Source organism: Mesocricetus auratus, unplaced genomic scaffold (genome assembly GCF_017639785.1).
Source record: "Mesocricetus auratus isolate SY011 unplaced genomic scaffold, BCM_Maur_2.0 Super-Scaffold_100029, whole genome shotgun sequence".
NCBI classification, from domain to species: Eukaryota; Metazoa; Chordata; class Mammalia; order Rodentia; family Cricetidae; genus Mesocricetus; species Mesocricetus auratus.
In genome coordinates this window covers 7,550,778-7,573,895 of record NW_024429210.1, presented here as the reverse complement: position 1 = coordinate 7,573,895, position 23,118 = coordinate 7,550,778, and the positions used below count along the sequence as shown (strand labels likewise).

The window sequence follows — 23,118 nt, the reverse complement described above, 5'->3', positions numbered from 1 at the left end:
AAGCACCGGACAAACAAAGCTAACAAAATAAAAAAATAAATAAATGCTAACATTAGCAAACCAGCGTAAGCACTTCTCCCTGCCCCGTGTCTCAATGAACGTACACGCCGGCCCTTTCACGTTCACCCAATGCAAAGAAGAGCAGCCGCGAAAAGCAAAGCCCCCTTAAGGTGACAAACAGCAGGGAGATAAATACGAACGCGGGCGAAGGCAAAAAGAGTGGAAGGATTCCTGGCAAGGCTCGTTGCTGGAAAACGCAGGGCGAGTGGGAGGACGCACAACTCTGGAGAAGTGGGTCTTACATAAAGCGCCATTTGCCGCACACTATCATTTCCACGGGATTTCAGAATCCCCAACCTGGAAACCAATCTGGGGGCGGGCGGCAAGTGGGCTCCACGTGGAGGAGGGGAGGGGGGGAGGAAAGGAGGGGGCAGCCCCGCAGGGCAGGGGTTCAGCGAAGGCCGCGCGAGGCGGCGGGGCCCGGGTTGCTCGGAGGCCCACGGGGGTGGCGGAGCTGTGGGCGATGGGGCCCGGGGGCGGCGAGGCCCTGGGGCTTGCGGGAGGCGCGGGGACATCGAGCGCTTGAATGGGGTGGGGGGGCTGGGTAAGACCGGAGGCCGGGAGGCGAGCAGGCTGGGGGACTCGCCGGGGCCTCGCAGTTTGCAGAGGCCCCGGGAGCGCGCAGAGACGGGGGACGGGGGGAGGGGGTGGCGCGCAGGCGGCCGCGGACCTCGAGCTTTGCCTCCGCGGCCGCCAGCCAGGCCTTTGGAATTTTTCTACCGAGGACGCCCCGGGCCCCTCCCTCGCCCGAGCCGGGAGCCGAGGTCTCACCATCTTGCTCGGCGGGCGGCGCTGGCGGCAGGCGGGCGGCGGCTATAGGTTCCGCGGGACGCGGCGACGACGGCTGGCTGGCTGGCTGGCTGGCTGTCCGGCGCCGGGCGGGGTGCAGCGGGGCCTGGACCTGGAGCTAGGCGGGCGGAGTCCCGGTGGGAGAGGCGTCGGAGGGTGGAGAGGGTTGCAGGATCAAGCACGCACGGGCTGCCCGGGACTCGGCTGCAGCGGCTCGCGCTGACCGCAACCTCAAGGCACGGAACAGGGGCGCGCAGAGGGCGGAGCGAGCGCGGGGCGGGGCGGGGCGGGGCTTGCGGGAGGCCGACATCCGGGAACCCGCTTCCCGGCCGTGCACACGCTCGCCAACCGGAGCGCGTCCAGAGTCCCCCGCGCTGCGCCCCTGACAGCGCAATTTGCGTACGGCGCGCCGGGGCGGGGGCGGACGTCCTGACGTCAGCGGGGGCGCGCTGCCTGCGACGGGACGGAAGGGAGGCGGGCAGTAGGAAGGCTCCCGGGAGGAGGAAGTGGACTCGGGTAAACTGGACCAGGCACAGAGTTGCGCAGCTCTGCTGGACACTGTGACACCGTGGCGAGGCACGGGCAAGACCACACTGTGGACAGGCGCACGGTTGAAAAACATAGGACAACCAAAGCCGGCTGCACCTTGAGCCCTGGGGAGCCGCTTCCCACTCCTGCAAACCCCTCCTGCAGGCGGCCCTTCAGCTGGTGCGGGAGCCTTTAAGACAGACAGATTGCCCACTTGTAGGTGCAATAAGGGTAATGGTGGCAGCTACCTCACTGGAGAAGTGAGACCACAGTAGGTGATGAAACCCATGGATAGAAGTTACTTTAAAATAAATGTTGGCAAGAGAGGTGTCATAAGGATAACATGTTTATGTTTTGCAGGCATGTTACTTGTTAGCCACTTTTTGAATGGTTAGAAATCTAAGGTTGCTGGGGGGGCGGTGGCACACGCCCTTAGTTCCAGCACTCAGGAGGCAGAGCCTAGTGGATCTCTGAGTTCGACGCCAGCCCGGCCTACAGAGCGAGTTCCAGGACAGCCAAAGCTACACAGAGAAACGAGAGAGAGGGGGGAGAGGGAGGGGAAGGGGGAGCAGGAGGGAGAGGGAGAGAGGGAAGACAGGGGAGAGACGGAGAGGGGGAGAGAGGGGAGCATTTGATGGGGAATGCCTGTACCAGGTTGGACACACGAATAGTATCCTGGGCCCAGCCCCACTCACGCAGCACTGACAAATGGCTTATAGCTTGGGGTAGAAAGGGTGCCTTGCCACCTTAAAAATCTAAAAATCTATCTGGGTAAATTGAAACTGTAACAGAACGTGGGATTGTTACAATCCTACCAGGAAACCCGGCGCAAGAACTTAATTGGAACATCAAACCAAGAGTGCAACCTCCTCATCTGAACTCCGTTAGAGATAGGCTCCAGCACTGTGATGGCAACCACCCCCACAAATCTGTCATCTGACCATCCTGGGGGCTGGAGCTGATAGGCAAAGAACTTCTCTGTCCCAGAGACTTCAACTCAGCTGAGTCATCACTGCTAATAAGGTTCACTCGGCCCGAACTGTCCATCTTTCTACTCTCCCATCTGGACTGGAATCCATCCACCCCTTCATATGGCCCTGACCAGCTTTGTCCTCTACAGCTGAACCCACCCCTCTAGCTGCCCATTTAAACCAATGACACCTAGCAGCCGGGTTCAACATCTTCCCTAAAGCTCAGGCATTTATTTTTAGCATCAAAATAAACTACCTTTCCATCATGCCAATGAAACCTTTAGAACTCTGTTGTTGCCCACTGCTCTTTGCAGACATTCTATAATTGATGTATATACAGATATATTTATTGTATGATCCGAGAGTAGATGAAAACAAGGTTAGAAGATAAGCCTGGGTTTGCCTCAGCCAGGGTTACCAAGGAAAACATGAATATTTAACAAATAGCTGCTATTGGGACCACAAAACCTTGTGAAATTTTACTATTCAATAAATGAAGATGTTGTAGAAAGACAAACATATTTGTCTATGCATCTGGCATACTGCACTCATGATACCAATTCAATCATTAGCAGCTTTGGGGGTACTTGAGGAAGTATCCCTCTGCCATAATCAGCTTGGATCAAATCTCCTACAGCTCTAGTGACACTGATTTCAAGAAGAAAAAAGTATATAACAATTGCCCCTCCTTAATATTTAAAATACCACCTGAAAGGAAGGACAACGGAAGTAGCAGGGAAGATTATTTCTCCCTGTTACAGCATGGGTAATGGGTATTTTATAGATTTATGTTTTTTCTTTAGTTATTTTTAATCTACTCTGTTACATGATTTTTAAATTTATTTATTAATTATGTTGTAAAAACAATGGGTCCTGAGTTGACCTCTGGCCCTGGGTGGAGGCATAACAGTCTGAAAAGCCATGGCATTACTATCTAGCAGAGGCTTGCTTATAGTGAACAAAGACATGCTATTGTCCCCTTCTCCAAGACTTAATCAAAATAGGTCAGTCAACTACTTGGGCACAAAAAATGTTCCTTGGGAAGCTGTCTGCTTCAGCAACTTTATTTATTTATTTATTTACCTATCTATCCATTTATTTATTTATTTATTTATTTTGGTTTTTCAGGACAGGGTTTCTCTGCGGCTTTGGAGGGAGGCTGTCCTGGAACTAGCTCTTGTACACCAGGCTGGTCTCCAACTGACAGAGATCCGCCTGCCTCTGCCTTCCTAGTGCTGGGATTAAAGGCCTGCACCACCAAAGCCCGGCGCTTCAGCAACTTTAAAGTACACAATTCACCTGAAAATATGCTAATCATCAGGACAGGAGACAGGAGTAGGGTAGGTAGCTTAGGGTAAGAGGACCCCAAAGTGAACAGTGTTCCCCTAGGTTAGAATCCAGAAATGTCCTAGGTCCTATCCTAGCTGAAAACCAGAAATATCATAAGTGTTTCTGGGCTCCAAATCCCTGGTCTGGTTCCTAAATGATTTCAGGGTTACTCCCAGTGTGGGGGGTGGTTACAGAGGCCACGAAGGCATTTGAAGCTTTGGATCCCTCTGCAGTTTCTCTGCTAACACTAGAAAGGTAAACATCAAGTTTGTCACTCCTTGAGGCCTGACCAAAAGAACAGAACATCTCAGGCCTTGAATGGAGACATGACATTCTGATCTGCTCTAGAGATTAGAACATTTCATGCTGTTATCTCTTTACTTAAGAGTTAATCCATCCAGGCCTGTCAAACCTGACCAAGAGGTCATCCCTTGAGAAAGATGGTTCAGTTAAAGCCATGATAAAGAGACAGAAAAAGTAATTGCCCCCTGAATGAAATAATGTACTTTTTCTTCTTCCCAGAAACCCTACCTCAAAGAGTCCCCTGTGGAGCTGCCTCCATGCAGTTCTAAGGCTGTCCATTTTACAAGCCCTTTTTCTTCTTGATCTCTCTTGCACTTGGGATTTCCTTTCTACGAAGCTACCCTTCTTTTGTCTTGTGGCTTCTTGCTGACCTGGCATGCCTCACTCAAAAGGCAAGGCCCTTTTCCTCCTCACTAGCTCGCTCCCCTCTTTTCGGTGGTTTGAAAGAGAATGGCCTCTGTGGGTTCATATAGTTGAATGCTTAGGGAGCAGCACTGCTTGTTAAGGTATGAGAGACCTGACTGGGGGAAGTGTGTTCCTGGAGGTGGGCCCAAGCCACCAGAGGGGCTCACTGAGACTGAAGTGGCAATCATGGAGCCTTTATGGTCTCTGCTCTATGTTATGGCTGCTAGCTTGGCTTTCTTGTGGGACTCCTAACAGTGGGAGTCGGGGAGGGGGACATCTCTGACTCTTTTGCCTGCTCTTGGGACACTTTTCTTCCTACTGGGCTGCCTTGTCCAGCCTTTGTATGAGACTTTGTGACTTGTCCTATGGTAATTTGTTATGTTGTGTTCCTGGTTAGTATCTCTGAGAAACTTACTCAAAGGAACTGGAGGAGGAGTGGATCTGGGGGAGACAGGAGGGGAGGGACTTAGTAGAGGTGGGGGATTTGGAGTGGAGGGAGGGTAAATTGCTATAGGGATGTAATGTATGAGAGACAAATTTAAAAAATAAAATAAAATAAGCCCAAGCGAGTCCAAATGGCTTGCCCTCACTTCCTGCTGTCTATAGATACCTATGCAGAATTCTCAACTACCTCTCCAGCACTGTGTCTGCCTGCATGCCATGCTTCCTACCTGATGACAATGGACCAAACCTCTTAAGCTATAAATAAACCCTAATTTAAATACCTTCTTTTACAAGAGTTGCTGCAGTCATGGTGTCTCCACAGCAATAGGGCACCATCTAATACATAAGTAGGTACCAGGAGTGGGGTAATGATGTGACTGGCCTGACCATGCTGCTTGTTGACAGGATGGGCACTTTAGGACTTTGGACAAGAAAAGCAGTTGAATGGTTTAAACAGAGCTTAAAGCGTGATTCTATTAGAAATGTGGAAGATAGTGAGGCTATAAGTCAGCAATGCAGATTATGACAGACTGGTTCAAGAGGGTTTGGAGGGGTAAAATATTAGCAAGTGGCCTAGAAACCATTCTTGTGATGTTTGGAGGAAATTTAAAAATGTGACTGCTTTCTGCCCTTGTCAAAAAATCTGCCTGAGACTAAACTGAAGAGTTTTGGATTACTGGCATTAGCAGAGCAGATTCCAAGACAACCTAGTGTTGACTGTGTCATGTGGTTACCAGTGGCCAGTCTTCTGAAATCTATAATGAAAAGGAATAAGCTGAGAAATAAAAAGTACAAACAGTTTGAGGAGAAAGGGGACATCAGGAAGTGTAATGCAGCCAAGTCCAGTGTTCAAAGAGATAAAAAGTTTAAAGAAAAGTATGATGCTAAATGGAATAAAGGGAGTGGTGTCCACAGGACAAGACCCCACCCCGCTAAGCTTCCAACCCATAAAAAAGAATTACAGAAAAGCTTAGGCAGTGAAGGAAGCAAACAACAGAAAGCTGATGCAAAAAAAATTGACCAGGTTCCAGCTCCAGTTAGCAGAAGATCTTGGCAGCTTAGGTCACGTGGTCCTGGCTTTACTGTCAAGAATACAAGAGAACAGTTGTGGAATATCCCTACACAACTAAGGAAAGCTGCTGAGGCCAGGCATGTGTCAGGGGTGCCTCCTCATGAAGACTCAGAGAGGCCATTTCACAAAGCTGTGAGGTTGAAGCCTGCACGTTGTTTGAGGACCCAAGACGCTGGAGATGACAGAGTCATGGGACACCTGCCAAAGGAGACCTGCTAACAGGATGTAGAACTGGCCCAAGAGAGAAAAGTGTGTGGCAGTCGACAACGCTGAAAGGAGTTGCAGATCTGAAGAGCATCTTGACATCAGGCACACAAATACAGAGTCTGGAGCTTGCTCCATTGGTTTTGGACTTGCTTTGGTCCAATATTTCCTCACTATGCCTCCTTTCCTCCTTTCTGTAATGGTAACATATATCCCCTGTCATTGTATGTTAGAAGTATGTGATAACTTTAATTTTACAGGGGATTACAGTTAAGAGGTTGGTGTGAGTCTCAGAAGAGACTGTGAACTTTGGACCTTTCAACAATGCTAAAACTGTTACTGACGATGGGGACCTTTGATGATAGAGTGAATGAGATTTTTACATTATGATAGGCTACCAGCCTATGCAGGCCAGGGAGTGGAATGTGGTGGTTTAAATAAGAATTGTTCCCGTAAGCTCATAGATTTGAATGCTTAGGGACTGGTACTGTTTGTTGCAGTAAGTATGAACTTGTTGGAGGAAGTGTGTCACTAGGAATAGGCTTTGAGGTTTCAGAAGCCCAAGCTTGGAGCAGAGGCTCTCATCCTGCTGTCTGTGGATCCATTCTACCTGTAACTCTAGCTCCAGGGAATCTGTACGCGCGCGCGCACATACACACACACACACACACACACACACACACACACACACACACAATAAGAATAATAATGAAAATCTAAAGGAAAAAAAAGATGAGAGGACTAAGTATCCCCTTAATAAGATGAGTACTTAAAAACTCATAATCCCCATCTTCTGTGCAATTACTTATAGACCTTCACTCACCCAGAAATGAACCTCTTTCTTCTAGTTCCCTTTCTCAAACAAACCACCCAAATCCCAAACTTGCTTGGCCTCTCTCTCTCTGAAGATTATCCTCCTCCTCCACTACCCCAATCCCACTCTTCCTCCCCTCCCACATTCTCCCCAGCCATCAAGTGCTAATGGACTTCCCTGTAGGCCTGCCTTCTTTCTTACCTCTAAGCTGAATGGTGTCTCTCAGCACCTCTCCAGCCCCCTCTTCCCCAAAGATACCAAGAAATCCAGCTTGTCTATGTTGCTGTTTCTTTCTCTTAAGCACCATTAAAATTCTTTTTTTTCATAGTAGTGGGTTGTTATCATATTTTTAATTGTGTGTGTGTGTGTGTGTGTGTGTGTGTAATGTGTCATGTACAATGTGTATGTGCATGCCATAGTCCACATGTGGAGGTCAGATGATAACCTTGGGTATTGGCCCTTGTTTGAGACAAGGTTTCCCTCTTGCTGGTTGCCATTGCACAGGCCAGGCTAGCCCATAAGCTTCCAGGGATTCTCCTCTCTCTGTCTCCCACCTCACTGTAGAGCAGAGAGTACAGGTGAGATTTGAACTCAAGTCTTTGGACTTGTTCAAAAGTGCTTTACCTACTGAGCTACCTCCCCAGCCTCATTTTAAAATCCTTTTATCTACAGACTATTAACATGCTCAGGGGATAATGTGTTCCCCGGTGACAGTTTGATAAAATGACATTTTAAAGGCAGTCTGTTAACATTCCGCTTATGAGAATTTTATCATTTTTATGTGCTATTTTTCTATGTGTCATATCAGCAGTGGCAGGCACAGCTCCACTCTGTCAAGGCCTAAAGGTAGCCTGTTTATTGCTTCCTAATTTCCCTGCCGGCTTCCCCCTGTTCACAACTCATTTTCCTTTAGCTTTGGGTATACTCCATAAAATGCAGGCATGCAACCAGAATCTTTGGCATCAGAAGTAATTGTTTTGAACCCACTGGGAGATAAATCCAAAATACATGTTTTAAAACCGGGAGTTTCTCTCCATGGCTAAAAACAAGTAACTGTATTAAGTATTCATTCTCTCCTTTTCCATTAAGTTTTGATGTGGTGCTATGGACAGAGACAAACCAAATGTTACTAATAAATGTTGTGATGGTTAATGTTGATTACCAACTTGACAGGGTCTAGAATCACCTGGGCCATAAACCCATGGGCACACCTATAGGGGATAACCAAGATTCCTCTAGCCGCTGGCCGAGTCTGTGAAGGCTAGTCTTGGTTAGGGTAACTCAAGTGTGAAGATGCACCCTAAAAGAGGAAGACATCATTCCCTTGACTTGTGTGTTGGGCTCGATGAAGAAACGAGAACTAGCTGGCCTCCAGCACCCATCTCCCTCTGCTGCCTGACTAGATACCATGTGACTAGCAGCTTTAAGCATAGGAGCTGGAGAGATGACTCAGCAGTTAAAACACTTGCAGCTCTTCCTGAGGACCTGGGGAGTCCTAGGGAACCGATGCCCTCTTTTGGCCTACATGAGTGCCAGATGCAAGCATATATGTAGACAAAGCTTTTATACATATAAAATAAATGAAAACTTTTAAAAAATAAAAGATGATCCATGCTACTGATACCATTAAGAAAAAGAAGTCCAAATTTTGATTGTTGTTGAGGAGTGAGTCTGAATGCCAAGTGAAGATGTAACTTCTAGAGCTGGGCATATCATAAATACAAACTATAAAACTTCAGAATGCTAAAGGTCCTAGGTTTAATCCCTAGCACCAAAAAGAAAAAATACAGTTTGAGTTGAGTTGATAGGAAAACCCAAATAGAAGCTCGAAGTAATTTTAGGAGAGAATAGAGATGTTATAGTCGACTTCAAGATAGAACTTCCCTTTAACACAAGCACTTGGGAGGCAGAGGCAGGTGGATCTCTGTGAGTTCAAGGCTAGCCTGGTCTACAGAGTGAGTTCCAGGACAGACTCCAAAGCTGCACAGAGAAACCCTGTCTAGAAAAACCAAAGGGGAGGGAGGGAGGGAGGGAGGGAGGGAGGGAGAGAAATATTTATAGCCATATCTGACCATAAGCAACATTAGGGTTTCTATGTCTCTATAATTACTTTTAAATAGTTAAAAATGTCACAATGTGATGTGGGTTTTTGTTGTTTTGTTTTGTTTTTCGAGACAGACGTTCTTTATTAAGCTTTCTTTTTCAACAGCATAGTAACACTGAAAGTCCGCTTGTGCCTGGAGACTCATCACTGCCATTTATCTGTATGGAATACCTGGGCTACAGAAGAAACAACTATCCCTTTCCTTAAGGTATCCTGGTGCTTTATTCCTCCCAAATAGTCATCTCTATTCATGACCTTACTGAACTAGAAACCAAGTTCGATTTTGTACTCTTGTAATACGAAGAAACACAAGAGTCAATTGGAATCATTTGCAGGAAACGGCTGTAGTATACAGTGCTGCTGACAGATTTAAAGGGAACACCAACTACTTCTCATAAATAAAGCACATGTCCCAGTCCAAGAACCCCAGACTTAATAATATCTCTGTACCTTTTTGCGACCAAAAGCCAGTTTATAAAATTCCCTTGAGAATAGGAACTTAGGTTGTTGTAAGCGCATTTTGCCTTTTTTCTCAAAATCCTTCTCTTTCGTGAAGAAAAAGTTAATTCCCTGCTCCATCGTGTAATTGAGGAAGGGTTCTGTGGTGCCGGATACAGCAGAGGAAGTGGGATGTTTCCCCTAGTCAACAGCAAGGCATTCTAAGGATTCTAAATTCCACCTGAAATTCGTTGTTCCATAGAAACCATTGCACTGATGTCCCACAAACATGGCATTCCTACAGAAGCCTACTCAAAGGCTGACAGTCTATTTAAAATATTTATGAATTAGTTGGGCTTGGTGGCACATGCCTTTAATCCATGCAGGAGGCAGAGGCAGGTGGTATATGTGAGTTCAAGACCAGCCTTGTCTACATAGAGAGTTCCAGATTAGCCATAGTGAGATCTTGTCTGAAGTAAATGCAAAATAAATATGGGTATGGTGGTACATGTCTGTAAGCCCAGCATTTGGGAAGTAGAGGCAGGAAGATTAGGAGTTTAAGGTCATCGGAAACAATGGGTGGTCAGCATATGCTACATGAAATCTTGAACAACAGTAGCAAAAGTGTGTGAGTTAATGGCTTTGAGTAAATATATCTAAATGAAAAAGAAAAAAAAGGAAAGGAAAGGCCATGACAGCTCCTAGGAGTGTAGAAGAGAATGTGTATTATAGATATGTGGGAGAGCATAGTCAGAGGCAGGAATATCTGGGAGAGTCCAGAATGGATATGGCCAGACTGAACTGGCCCATGTGGGAGAGGAGGAGCAGAAGAAGAGGGGAGAGAGGAAAACAGGTGCAGCAGTCAGAAAGTGAACTGTCTCACTGGGTGTAGCTTGAGCATAGGAGACCTCAAAGCCCACCCCCACAGTGGCACACTGCCTTCAACAAGGCCACAGCTACTAAAAAAAAAAAAAAAGCCACACCTCCTAATAGTGCCACTCCCTATGGGGACCATTTTCTTTCAAACCACTGCAGCAACTTAAGGGAGGAAGCAGTTTATTGTGGCTCAGTTAGAGGTATACTCCACAAGGGCAGGGAAGCCAAGTGTTCCTCCCACCTCAGCTCCGAGTACCCCAGACCGGAGGCGTGCGCCACTGTGCCTTGATATAACCTTGAAACGGACCAAAATCCTTTTTCTGTAAATAGGTTTTGTTGGGATTATTTTACAACAGTAACTTGAAAAGTAACTAAAACAGAAAACTGGTCCTGAAAGTTGTGTCTGTGTTGTGATAAACATGTCCACAAGGTTTTGGGACTTATTTGCACATGGACTATAAAAGAGTTGGGGACACTGGTGTAGAAAAGCATGCTTAAGCAGAGCTTGCTCAGTCATTTTGATGGGAGCCTGGGAGACAAGAATGCAGAGAGAAATTCAGACCATGGAGGCCTGTGAGGTTTCGGAGGGAACAAGGATGCCATGAGCGAACAGAAGAAAGGTCATTCATGAGAAATGCTAGTCAGGAATCTGCTTTCATTCTTTTCGTTCTGTGTCCTGAGAACCTGAGGGAAGTTGAGTTAAAGAAACAGACTAACTTATTTGACAGGGAATACTCCATCCAGGCTTGTGCAGAGAAAGCAACTGTAACGTTCAAGAAATCAGTACAGCGGAAGTAAAAACACCTGCTTCACACTGGGAACTAGGAAAGACATCCTAAGGCAAACTCTCGTGCATTGGAGGCTCTGTCTCCTGCAAGTGAAATCCAACTAAAGAGGTTCAAGCTTCCTGAAGACAACTAACTGCCCAGGGAAGTGTTTCCAAAGGATTGGCACGTAAAAGTTCAGACAGCTGTGGTCCAAAGGATGCAGACTAGCTACATCTCCAGCTGGAAATATAACATGGCTGTGCCATCCATATTGGTTTTTGCAGTCCTGTAAGATGCAACATTTTCAGAATGTAACTGAGGCAAGTAAATGTGTGCCAGGGACACGGCAATATAGATGCAAAGAAACTGGGGATGCCAGAACTAGGGAACATCCGCTGATGGAAGCTGCAGGCGTGAAGAGGAGCTGGCCTAATAAACTTCATGGAGTGCAGTCTGCAGGGCTACCTAAACCATTTGGAGCCCAGCCAGTTTTATCATGAGTTCCAGATGCTAGACACAGTGCTGCAGAATTCAGTTTTCTCCTGGTGGATTTTTTGTCTTTCTTTATTCCAGTTATTCCTTGCTATGCCCCTTTTCTTTTACTTTAGAATGGGAATGTCTGTCCTAAACCATTTACCTCAGTAGTATATAACTTGTTCTTTATTTTATAGGAGCTCACAAAAAGATTAATTTGAGTAACAGACGAGATTGGATTTTTGGACTTTCATACTGTTGAAGCTGCTAATAACTATGGAGACTTTTGAAGTTGTATTATGTTTTGCATTGTGAAATAAACAGCCCTTTGGCAGAAAGGGCTGGAAGGTTATAACCTAAAGTGATGTTTGGGATGGCAAGATAACTCAGTAGATCAAGGTGCTTGCTGCCAAGACTGACATCCTGAGTTCAATCCCAGAAATCCAGGTGATAGAAGGAGATCACACACACACACACACACACACACACACACACACACACACACACACACACATTAAAATAACCCAGTGCTTCAGAGGCGGAAGCAGGTGGATCTCTCTGTGAGTTTGAACCTGCCTGGTCTATGCATGTGAGTTCCAAGACAGCTAGAGCTTTGTAGAGAGACTGTCTCAAAAAGAAGCAAACAAATAATAAAAGTTAAAATAATAGTGATTAAAAAGAAGGTGGTGATTTGAGTATCATTTTGTGGAGAAGGAACAAAGTTAAAAGGGTCAGTTTCTGTTGTGATCTTGAGGAAATATAGAATCACTTGGTGCTAATTGTGCCTGTGAGGATTCTCTTCTGGGAAGCCCTCCCTACTGTAGCATCCCAGAGGTAACTCCAGAGGAAAGAGAAAGTAAGCTGAGAACATTCATTGGTCTCTGCTCCCTTAAAATTTTTTTAAAAAAAGTTTTGTGCATTATATTTTGATCATATTTTTTCCTCTCCCACAGCTGATCTCTGCTTCTTAATTATGGATGCAGTGTGACTAGGTACTTCAAGCTCCTGCTTGATTTCCCCAGCATGATGAACTGTACAGACCTTGAAACGTGGGCCAAAATAAATTGTTTCTTTAAGTTGCTTTTGTCTGGGTATTTCATTATAGCAAAAAAAAAGTAAGTCAACCTCCCTTTTAGACTTTTAGGCTTTACCCATTGCATTTCTTCTTGTAAACCGATGTGCGATAAGATACCCTAACAAAAAATCAACTTATGGAAGAGGGAGGTTATCTTATGGTTCCAGGGGGATTGAGTTCCCCGCGATGCTGGGGAAGGCATAACATGGTAGCATGATCAGAATTATAATATTGTCATCCACACCAAGGAAGCACGGGGTTGGGGGGGTGGGCAGACACACTGGAAGTGGACCGAGGCTATAAACTTCAAAGCCTGCCCCCAATAATGTACTTCTTCCGGCCAAGCTGCATCTCCTGCGGTTCCCTAACTTCCCCAGACAGCACCACCAGCTGGGGACCAAGCGCTTAAATACATGAGCTTATGAAGGTGGAGGACATTTCTCATTCAAACCACCATAACCACATTTAACTCCTCTCCGTGTGTGTGTGTATGTGTGTGTGTGTGTGTGTGTGTGTGTGTGTGTGTGTGTGTGTAACAATCTAAGACAACAAAGACCACAGAGATTATCATGGGTTTTTGTGGTAGCACAGAGTAGGGGTGTTCACCTTCTCTTTGGTGGTAGCATGGACCTCGGACATCGACCTGGCTTCCAGTGGCAGACCGCAGATATCCATATGAATCTTGGGCTTCAACATATCCTGGGGCAACAGCAGGGACCATGGATACCAACATGGCCTGGGGGGTGTGGGGCAACATGAACTACGGAAGTCTTTCCCGGAGGACCAATCCAGAAAATGGACTGTTTCTCCTCTCCAGCCTGTGCCTCTATCGACCTCAGCCTTCTCGTGCACCGTCTCTGCCTCCGCTCTCCTCCGCATGCACCTCTTTCTGTTCCTCCATCTGTCCCATCTCTCCGTGGAATATTTGTTCATCGCAGCAGCTTTGGAAACTGGAGTGCGTCACACAGAGCCCAAATAGTATTACATGCACATATTCGTTGCAATTAGTCGAACAATTGGTCTTGTTCAAGGTTTCCAGTTTCCATTACAACATAAATACTGGACCATTGCAGAGACCCCTCTCAGGTATCCTGCTGTTGCCCAGAGCCAGGATGATCCTGCTGGTAGGCAGGGCGCCCAGAGGCCAGTTCCAGTCAAACTTCAGGCTGAACACACCTCCCTACCCTGTCCTCCGGGTCAGATACCTTGAACTTTGCCAGGCTCGACCTTTGTAGCCTGCAGGCAGCACCCCTTCCTTGTACTCCCGGTCTCCAAGCAAGGCTAGCAATGCTGGTGGGCATAGGGGAGACCCTCTTCAGTAATGACATCTGCTTCTGCAGGACTGTCTCCTCCATGTGCTCCCGCAGCTCTTAGTTGGAGCAGATGCTGGGGAGGACCTACTCAAAGCACTGGATCTGGGCCTGGATGCCAGCCGAGTTGGTCAGCCCGGGACTTCCAGGTTGGTGTGTCTACCTGCTGGCATTTCAACTCTTATGATGGGACTAATATTGGAAAGTAACTTGGACAAGATGATCTAGTTTGTGAATCACAGCTATGAGAGTCCCTGCTAGATGTCTTCACATTCCAGGCTCACCATCAAGAACTCCCAAGTCCTGGAGAGGGGCTGACAACTGTTCCTGCATCTCTGTCAGGCTGGTCTCTCTTTCTCCTAGTGGGTGGAGAGCGCAGCCACCTAGCTGTCCCTCAGCTTTCCAGTGTCTGCACATCCCTTCGCTCTTTCAGAAAGAGCAGCCCACGTATCCTCATACCTGTTAAGTGACTGCAGTTGAGTGGAGCGCTTTGGTAAGTATGGAACAGTCCTGGGCTGGCGTTTTACTTGACTTGTAACTTAAAGTCTTCAACCCTGAGGTGAAATCCTGCTGCACCAGTGCAGGGTCTCCAGCAGTCGCTGTGCCTTTCTTCTTTATTCTTTGGTCCATGCCCGGAAGCTGGCCTTATTTTACTTTATTTTTTTAAGTCATGGTATAAGGACCTGTCAATTTATCTCCAGAAGCACAAATTTGGGTCACTGAGACTTACTATCATAGAAATGTGTTGTTATTTTCATTTGTGTGTTTCAAAGTAACCAATATTTTTTCTTTTTCTTTTTTTTTATTTTTTGGTACTGAGGGTGGAGCCTAGGGCCTTACTCATGTATGTTGGGTAAGGTCTCCATCACTGAACTAAATCCCCATCCCTTCAATGCATTATTACTTAAATATTCCAGAGTTTTTAGAAGAGACGTCTGTGTGTATACTCTGTGGCTCCTACATACAGATTGAGTAAAGTACCACATTCATGTCCTTCTCAGAATTACAACTGATTACAATTAATCCCAGCACTTGGGGGAAAGAGACGGAGGCAATAGAATCACAGCTAACTTAAAGTCATCATGGTCTACCTAGCAAGCTGAGACTGGCGAGTTCTATACAGTGAGACTCTGCCTCAACAAACCCCCATGATAAAAGAGTCACACAACTAAGAATATGATAATTGAGAGGAATGATATATAAAGAGGAGTGATGAATTAACCTGATCACATAGGACATAACTCAATAATCAACCATATCTTATAATTCTAAATATAAGAGTTAACATAGGGTGTTTACTCAAAGGAAAGAGTCCTCAGAAATAATTATAGAGGGGCTAAGAACGTATCTCGGAGGGCAGAGTGCTTGCCTAGTGTGCATGAAGTCCTGGGTTCCATCCCCAGAGTCACATGAAATGAGAGGTGCACACCTATAATCCTGAGACCCTGAAGGTAGAGGCAGACAGATCACTGTTTGAAGATGTTCTCAGCTTCACATCTAACTAGAGGCCATCCTGAGCTGCATGGGATCTGTTTAGAACCAAGTTGGTCTGAGATTTTCTGTAACCTGGTTCTGTGTCCTTGTCCAGGGGCAAACTTGGCAAGGTCCGTTCTGGGCTAGGGCCATAGCCTTGAAGAAGCAAGGTTTCAGTTCCTGGGAGTTTGGCTTCACCAACACCTTGAAGACACTGACGTTATCAGTCTCAAGGCTGCTGTATGCTAAGTCTGTGATAAACTTGAGATATCGTATGGCCCCCTTGCCTATCATTGCTTGATTAGCTTCCTTATGACTTTATCACATTGTATGATAGCTTTCTGGTGACTCCGCCTCATATCCCAACTCCAAAATAGTATATAAGATGCTGTATTTCTTAATAAACTTGTTTGGCGTAAGCCATCAGCTTGTACAAGACCACTGGTCTCAACTTTTCTATATTCTTTGTCTTCTTACCCTCAATCCTCCACCTCAGGACTGAAGAACAACCTTCTGGTACCCTATCTCAAAAAGAAAAAAAAAGGCAAGTTCATAAATAGTGGGTGTGTTAGTTAGGGTTTTTATTGCTGTGAAGAGACACCATGACCATGGCAGCTCTTATAAAGGAAAACATTTAACTGGGGATGGCTTGCAGTTCAGAGGCTTAGTCCTTTATCATCATGGCAGCATGCAAGCAGATGTGGTACTGGAGAGGTTGCTCTGAGTTCTACATCCGGATTAGCAGGCAGCAGGAAGAGAGAGTGACACTGGGCCTGGCTTAAGCTTCTGGAACTTCAAAGCCCAGACCTTGTGACACATTTCCTCCAAGAAGGCCACACCTCCAATGTTGTCTGTGGGGCCATTTTCACTCAAGCCACCACAGTGTGTGAAGATCTACCCTAAGCATCTTTAAATCTGGATTTGATATTTTAATATCCATTCTCAAACCTGAGCTCTCTTGTCCAGCTTTCCCAAATGTGTTTAAAAAAATATCATTAACTGTTTAGTCAAGATGAAAGTGACCATCCTGAGGGCTTCTTGGCAAAGCAGTCAACCTGTGTGGTACACATAGAGGGTTATTAATCTTATTAATTAGATCCAACCTTTATCCTGTAAAAGTTTCTGCCCTTTCAGGAACACAAAATAGAACTTCCCATTTTCCTCTTACAAAAACAGAATCTCAACAGGTTTGTAGGATATAAATGTTGTTGGTGGCAATTTGAATTTTTAAATGGCTTAAAAATAACGCACAGCTGGGTATAGTGGCACATGTATGCATCCCAGGATTTGGGAGGTAAAAGCAGGAGGGTCAAGAGTTCAAGGTCAACTTTAGCTACACAGTTTGAAGAAAGCCTAGGCTACATGAGACCCTGTCTCACAAGACAACAGAAAAACCAAAATCACATTCCCCACGTAAGGTGCATTTTTTTCCTCATCTTTAAGATGACAGACTTAGACTGGGTGAAAGCTAGGTAGGCATCATTAATTCAGTTCACAGGTTCTCAGTTCAGGAAAACTCTCCAGGCAGAGTCGAGGTGAGCTCTTATGACCAGTCACCTTGCTCCCCTCAGAGATTCTTTTCTTAATCTGCAACAACATGGGGACCAGGGTCCTAGAGGCTGAACTTTAATTTTCAAATATTATTATATGAAATGTTACAGAGAAATCTAGGAGATCTGTGGACATCCAGGGCATGCGAACAGTTCAAGAACGTGACTGTGGTTAAGCTGAATCTACTCCAGAGTCAAAGGGGCCAATTACACCCAAACCAATCACTGTTGTAAATTATCGAAAGGACAGAATCACAGGGTCCTCTCCACAGACTCAGAAAAGGCAATGAGACAGACTCCAACATCTTTTCACATTAAAAGTTCTGAAGAAACTCGGAACAGAAGGAATGTGTCTCAACATAGTAAATGCTATATACGACAAACATCCAGCCAGCATCGTGGTGATGCGATATTCTAAAAATACCTCTTATATTCTGAGACTGGAACTTCTGCTGGACCTCTCAGCCAAAGTTAATAATACATCTTGAAGCTACTTAAGGCTTCAGACTGCTCTCCTCCTGTAGACTCCGCTTGTTTGTTTAACTTGTCTTTAAGAGAACAATGTAACAATCGCCCTCACTTGCCTGGGATTTTCCATGTAATCAACTTTTACAACCTAAAATATTACATTGCTGTAGTCTTGAATTATATGCTTTTCCATGCCCTGACCAGGTAATGTGCATCTCTCATTTGCTGAAAGCAGCAAATACAGAAGTTGGAAGCAACTTCCTAAAAATCTATCATAAAGATTGAAAGAAACAATTTAAGGGTTATTAGTTGATAAGCAATGATGTTTGTGTCTGGGTCAGTTGGGATCAGTTGCAGCCAGTGACTTGATCCCTCGTAAAACCCTGTTAAAGATTTCTGTAAAGTAGCTCATTCCTTGCCCAGGGGATGCCCTCTGTGCTGCTCAATTAAGACAGAGCAAAAGAGACATACACACAGAACACCACCAGTTCAATCCTATGCTGGTGAGCAATGCTTTCCCAAGAATGTAAGAATCATTAAATGAAAACCTCAGTGCCGGGCATGGTTACTCATGGAGGCCCCCAGAGGCCTGCTAAACAATACAGCCTATTTTATTGCTCATACCTGTGAACCATAATAACACGGTAAGATTCAATTGCTAGGGACACAACGCATCGGCCACAGGACATGGAGAAACCAAACTGGAGCTAGTCTGAGAACCTCCATTCTGTTAACTGAATTTCGCAGTTCTAGAAGGTGCTATGTAGGCCACTGGAGGAGAAAAATCATTAATGAGTTAATATTATCCTGTGGCAAAGCCTAAATGCTATAATGCGGACCCTCTAGGCAATATATGCACAGTGTTACAGCAGGGGCATAAGAGTTAGAGGAGTAATAGCCACTTTCTGGTTGGATTGCAGGGCACTCCTCAGGAAGGAATTGTGCTTGGTGTTAGAAACCTGCTCAAAAGTCCACGGCTAGGGAGGTCATAGGACCTGGGAAGGAAATCCACCACTACCGTCTTGTTAAATAGACATGCTGTCAAACTGCCTACTAAATCTTCATGCTTAGCCGGGCGTTGGTGGCACACTCAGGATGCAGAGGCAGGAGGGTCTCTATGAGTTAGAGACCAGCCTGGTCTGCAAGAGCTAGCTCCCGGACGGCCTCCAAAGCCACAGAGAAACCCTGTCTCGAAAAACAAAACAGAAACAAAAAAATCTTTCTGCTTATACACATAGATTACTACTGCCCTCAATGTTAGCCAGAGAAGCGTCTCTGTGCAGAGACCCATAACTGGTCAAAGCATTGAGACTAAGTGGTTAGTAAAGGCTTAGTCCTACCTGTGACCGACATCACATCTACCTCCGTCTCCACCCCACCACAAAGCTCAGGGAGCACCATGGAATTGGAGGTAGAAGCAATGTTAAGAACCTGAGAGTGAGGAGTGAGGAGACGTGCTGGGAAATGCTGTCCTCTGGGCACAACGTAGGCACTGAACCCACAAACCCACTGCAGCTATGGTTAGCTGCACACGATGAAACCGTCAAGATCAGTCAATGCTCTAACAGGCGGGGCTAGCTTGACTCTGTGGGTTCCAAAACAGCAAACAACAAATAACACCAAAGCAAAAAGGAAAACATAAAGTAGAAAGAGGGATGCTTTGGGCGGCTCCTGGGGGGTAGAATGGAATGAGTTTGGGGGTGGATATGATTAAAATACATTATTTCTATGTATGAAGTTGTCAAATCTTAAGAGATATTGTATTTAGAAACTTACAAAATCAAAGTGATTTTATAAGGTAAAAATCCATGTCAAATACCCCACAATTACAGATTACTTGTATCACTGGACATAAGATAATGCCTTCAAAGACTGTATTCAAGAAAGCCTTTTGCAATTTCAAAGGAGTCTTACTTCCACTCTGAAGTATTTAATACAATCCTTCCCAGACATTTTGTTTTAAAAGAAGAAAAGCTATTAGTATATTAGACTCTGGTGTTTGAAGATAGCATAGGAATAATTTACCAGTCCCAGGCTGTTAGAGAAATAAGGATGTTGGGGAGCTTGAAAATGTTGAATAATAATAATTGTGTTTCTGTTTGTATGTGCGTTTATGAGTGTGTGTGTACATCTGGACATATGTATGTGTGGATTTGATCCCCCAGCACCATGAAAGAGATAGAGAACATGCTAAAATGTCATGTAATTATTGGAGGCATTTAAAAGTTTTATTGTCTTCATTTATTAATATACATTGCCAAAAATAAATTTAAAACCAAATATGCAACCTAACTAATCAATCGGGAAACTAACTTCTCTGTGACAGAATTAAATGTTTTTTTTAATTTTAGAATTATTTATTTTTTTCTTTGTGTGTCTAAGTGTTTTGTCTGAATGTATGTCCAATGCACTAAAAGGATGCCTGGAGCCAGAGAAGCTCAGAAGAGGTGTCTAGTCTGGAGTTATGGGTGGTTGTGAGCTACCATGCAGGTTCTGGGAACTGAACCTCAGGTCCTTTGCAAAAACAACAAATGCTCTTAAACGCTGAACCATTTCTCCTGCCTTTAAATGTGTTTCAATTGTGGGTAACTGATTAATCACTGTTAGAAATGAGTGTGTGTGTGTGTGTGTGTGTGTGTGTTTGTGGGGTGTCTCAGGAAAATGCTCACACGATTCAAAGCAAAACTGGCCCTGCAGGAGGGTGCTGAGCCTTATGTGTGGCTTTTGGAGACAGACAGACACAACTAAAGAAGTCCCACTGGGTTTTTATTCCTAACACACAGGGGATTCTGTTCCCGGGTCTGGGTGCTCAGGTCTCAGCCTTACTTTCTCATGTCGTCTGCAAAAATAAAAACAAAACACTTCAAAGTTGCCCAATTGTTAAGAAAGGTATATTTTTTGAGAACAAGACACAACCTTGAGCACTTACTTTGATCTTAGACACATTAGTTTATGAGCCTGTCCAGAGTTCACAGTCTCCAAGACGACAGTCACTGCTGGAAACTGTAAACCCAAGAAGGCAAACACAGATTCTGACTGGCTGTATAGAAGCCGCTATTGCACATTTTTGAAAGCTTAACCACCTTGAAAGAAAAGACAGCACATCTTACACATGTTTCCCAGGAACACCAAAATGAAAAGTCTTCTAGCTTGCCAGCAACCACAGTAATTACTGCAGGACATCAGCAGAAGGTGGCATTGGAATCAACACCTGGAAGTGAACATTAACTCACCCACGTTCTTCCTGCCTACTATCCCATTCTTCTCCTGAACTACACCCCCATGTGTCCTGTGCACACTGAGCTCTGTTTAAAACCAGGGCGGGTTCTGTGTGTGGGAAACCAGCTACCTCGCATAGAAAGCATGAGGCCAGGAACAGAGAGGATTTTGAAAAGTCATTATAGTTTTGTACTCCTTTCATGGGGCGTTCAGCCAGCAGTAAGTCCTAGAACCTGCATTTGTTTTCACATTTAGTTCCCTTCCATTGTTTTCAGAATTCTTTCAACAAAAAAGAGAAGAAAACAGAAAAGAAAAAAAGGAGGGATGCCAAAAATAAGGAAAGAAGGCAGAGGGTTGGGGAAAGAATAAACCTCTAGGAAGTTTCCAGCCTCCACAGGGAAACAGCACTACAAACCCACAGATGCAGAACTGTGAAACAATAGAGTTGTTTGTTTACAAGTGAGAGATTCAATTATGTAACTAGGTAAAGTAAGGAACTCTAGAGATTTTATTCACAGTGGGAAAGCTATGCTTTTGAACTAGTCAAGAGGCTTCATCTCTGGAATAGGTTTATATAAATTTTTAGTTTATTTTCAGTTGCTTATAAATTTAGTATATTATGTTAGCATATCAAAAATAGGGTCTGTGACAGGACTTGGCAGGTAAATGCACTTGCTACCAAGCCTGACAACCTGAAATATCCTCGGGACACAGACTGCCACAAGTTGTCCTTTGACCCTCCTCCCGCATGTGGACCCATCCACATGTACACACCCACACACTAAAAAAATTGAAAATAGTGTTTGTGTGTAAATAATAACTCCTCATTCTTTATTATGAACATTAGATAGCTTAAAATGCTCTCTTATGATGGGAGTTCTTCCATCAGCATGCACTTAGATGGGATAGCTTTTTATCTGTTGCCCTATAATTTCTCTGGTTTACAGGGAAGGAATGTGTAATGTAACCAGTGGGTCAGTTCTAACTCTCCACTATTTACCCCACAAATTCTTCTTTTATTGGTGGTTTATTTAAAATTTTAAGCTCTGGAACTATATTGTGTTTATAAAATAAAATATTCTATCTGAATAGAATATTTTAAAGGTTTCATTTTATTTTGTGAAGGTGTGTGGGTGTGTGTGGGTGTGTACGTATGTGTGTTTCTGTGTATGTGTGTTTCTGTGTATGTGTGTGTATGTGTGTGTATGTGTATGTGTGTGTATGTGTGTGTACATATATATGTGTGTGTGTATGTGTATGTGTGTGTACATATATATGTGTGTGTGTGTACATATGTGTGTGTGTGTGTGTGTGTGTGTGTGTGTGTGTGTGTGTGTACACATGCCAAGGTGTTTGTGAGGAGGTCAGAGGACAACTTGAAGAAGTAAGTTCTCTTCATAAGGATCCCAGGGATGGAACTCATGTCATCAGTCTTGGAAGCAGGTGTCTGTCTTAATTAGAGTTTCTATTTCATGTTTCAAATCTTAGTTCACAGTCCATCCCTGAAGGAATTCAGGGCAGGAACTCAAGTCAGGAACTGAAGCAGAAGCCATGAAGGAATGCTGCCTACTGCCTTGTCTCTCACGGCTTGCTCGGCATGCTTTATCACATAATTTAGGACCACCTGCCCAGGGGTGGCACCACCCACAGTGCGCTGGGCCTCACACATCAGTCACTAAACAAGGAAATGCCCCCACAGACTTACCTACAGGCAAATCTTACTTTCCTCAACTAAGATTCCCTCTTCCCAGGTATGCCTGGGTTTGTGTCCAGCTGACAGTGCACTTCTAACTCTTGAGCTGTCTCTCTGGCCCGTAGATCCTTTTAGATAGAATCAGTGTGAAACTTTCAACCCTAGAGGCTGGAGAGATGACTCAGCGGTTACTAGGCAGGACCTGGGCTCATTTCCCAGCACTCTCGGAGGAGCTCACACCCTTCTGTTCTAAGGGATGCTCTTCTGGACTTTGCGGGTACCAGGCACAAAAGTGGCACACAGACATGCATACAAACAAAGCAATCACACACATAAAGTGACTTAGAAAATGTAAATATCTACTCTAAAGGAAAAAGGATGGAAAATGTAATTTATAATAATTTGGGCTACACTAAATTTCAATTTATTAAGTTACTTAGCAGCACACTTAATAAATATTTTCTTACATTTTTTACTACTTGCACTCATATTTAATACTGCATAAACCTATTTTCCTGAAATGTAAATGACAATAAAGCCTGAAATAATAATCAATCTTTATTTTTTCATTACTTAATGGGGGGGTTGCATGTCACAGCACATGTATGTGGAGTTCAGAGGACAGGGGTCGTTTCTCTCTATCAAGCGGGTCTCAGGGATCAAATCCAAGTCACTAGGCACGATGGCAAGCATTCTTATGAGCCCAAATTCTTTACTTTTTCCTTTCTTTCCCTCCCTTGTCTCTTTTTTCT

At 44.8% G+C, this 23,118-nt stretch overlaps 1 protein-coding gene across 2 annotated transcripts in view; it reads right to left on the bottom strand.

Moving 5' to 3' along the window:
- Positions 1–9,628, bottom strand: part of Ppp3r1 (protein phosphatase 3 regulatory subunit B, alpha) — a 49,263-nt gene extending 39,635 nt beyond the window's left edge. Inside the window, exon 1 of one of the 2 annotated variants that reach the window (XM_040733242.1) lies at positions 9,474–9,628. In XM_040733242.1, coding sequence (XP_040589176.1) covers positions 9,474–9,602 — 129 coding nt within the window. In that variant the 5' untranslated portion in view covers positions 9,603–9,628. Of the gene's footprint in view, positions 1–831; positions 1,109–9,473 lie in introns of those variants that run through there. The other variant, XM_040733243.1, reaches the window with a different exon arrangement.
- Between the last annotated feature and the right edge of the window lie 13,490 nt (positions 9,629–23,118).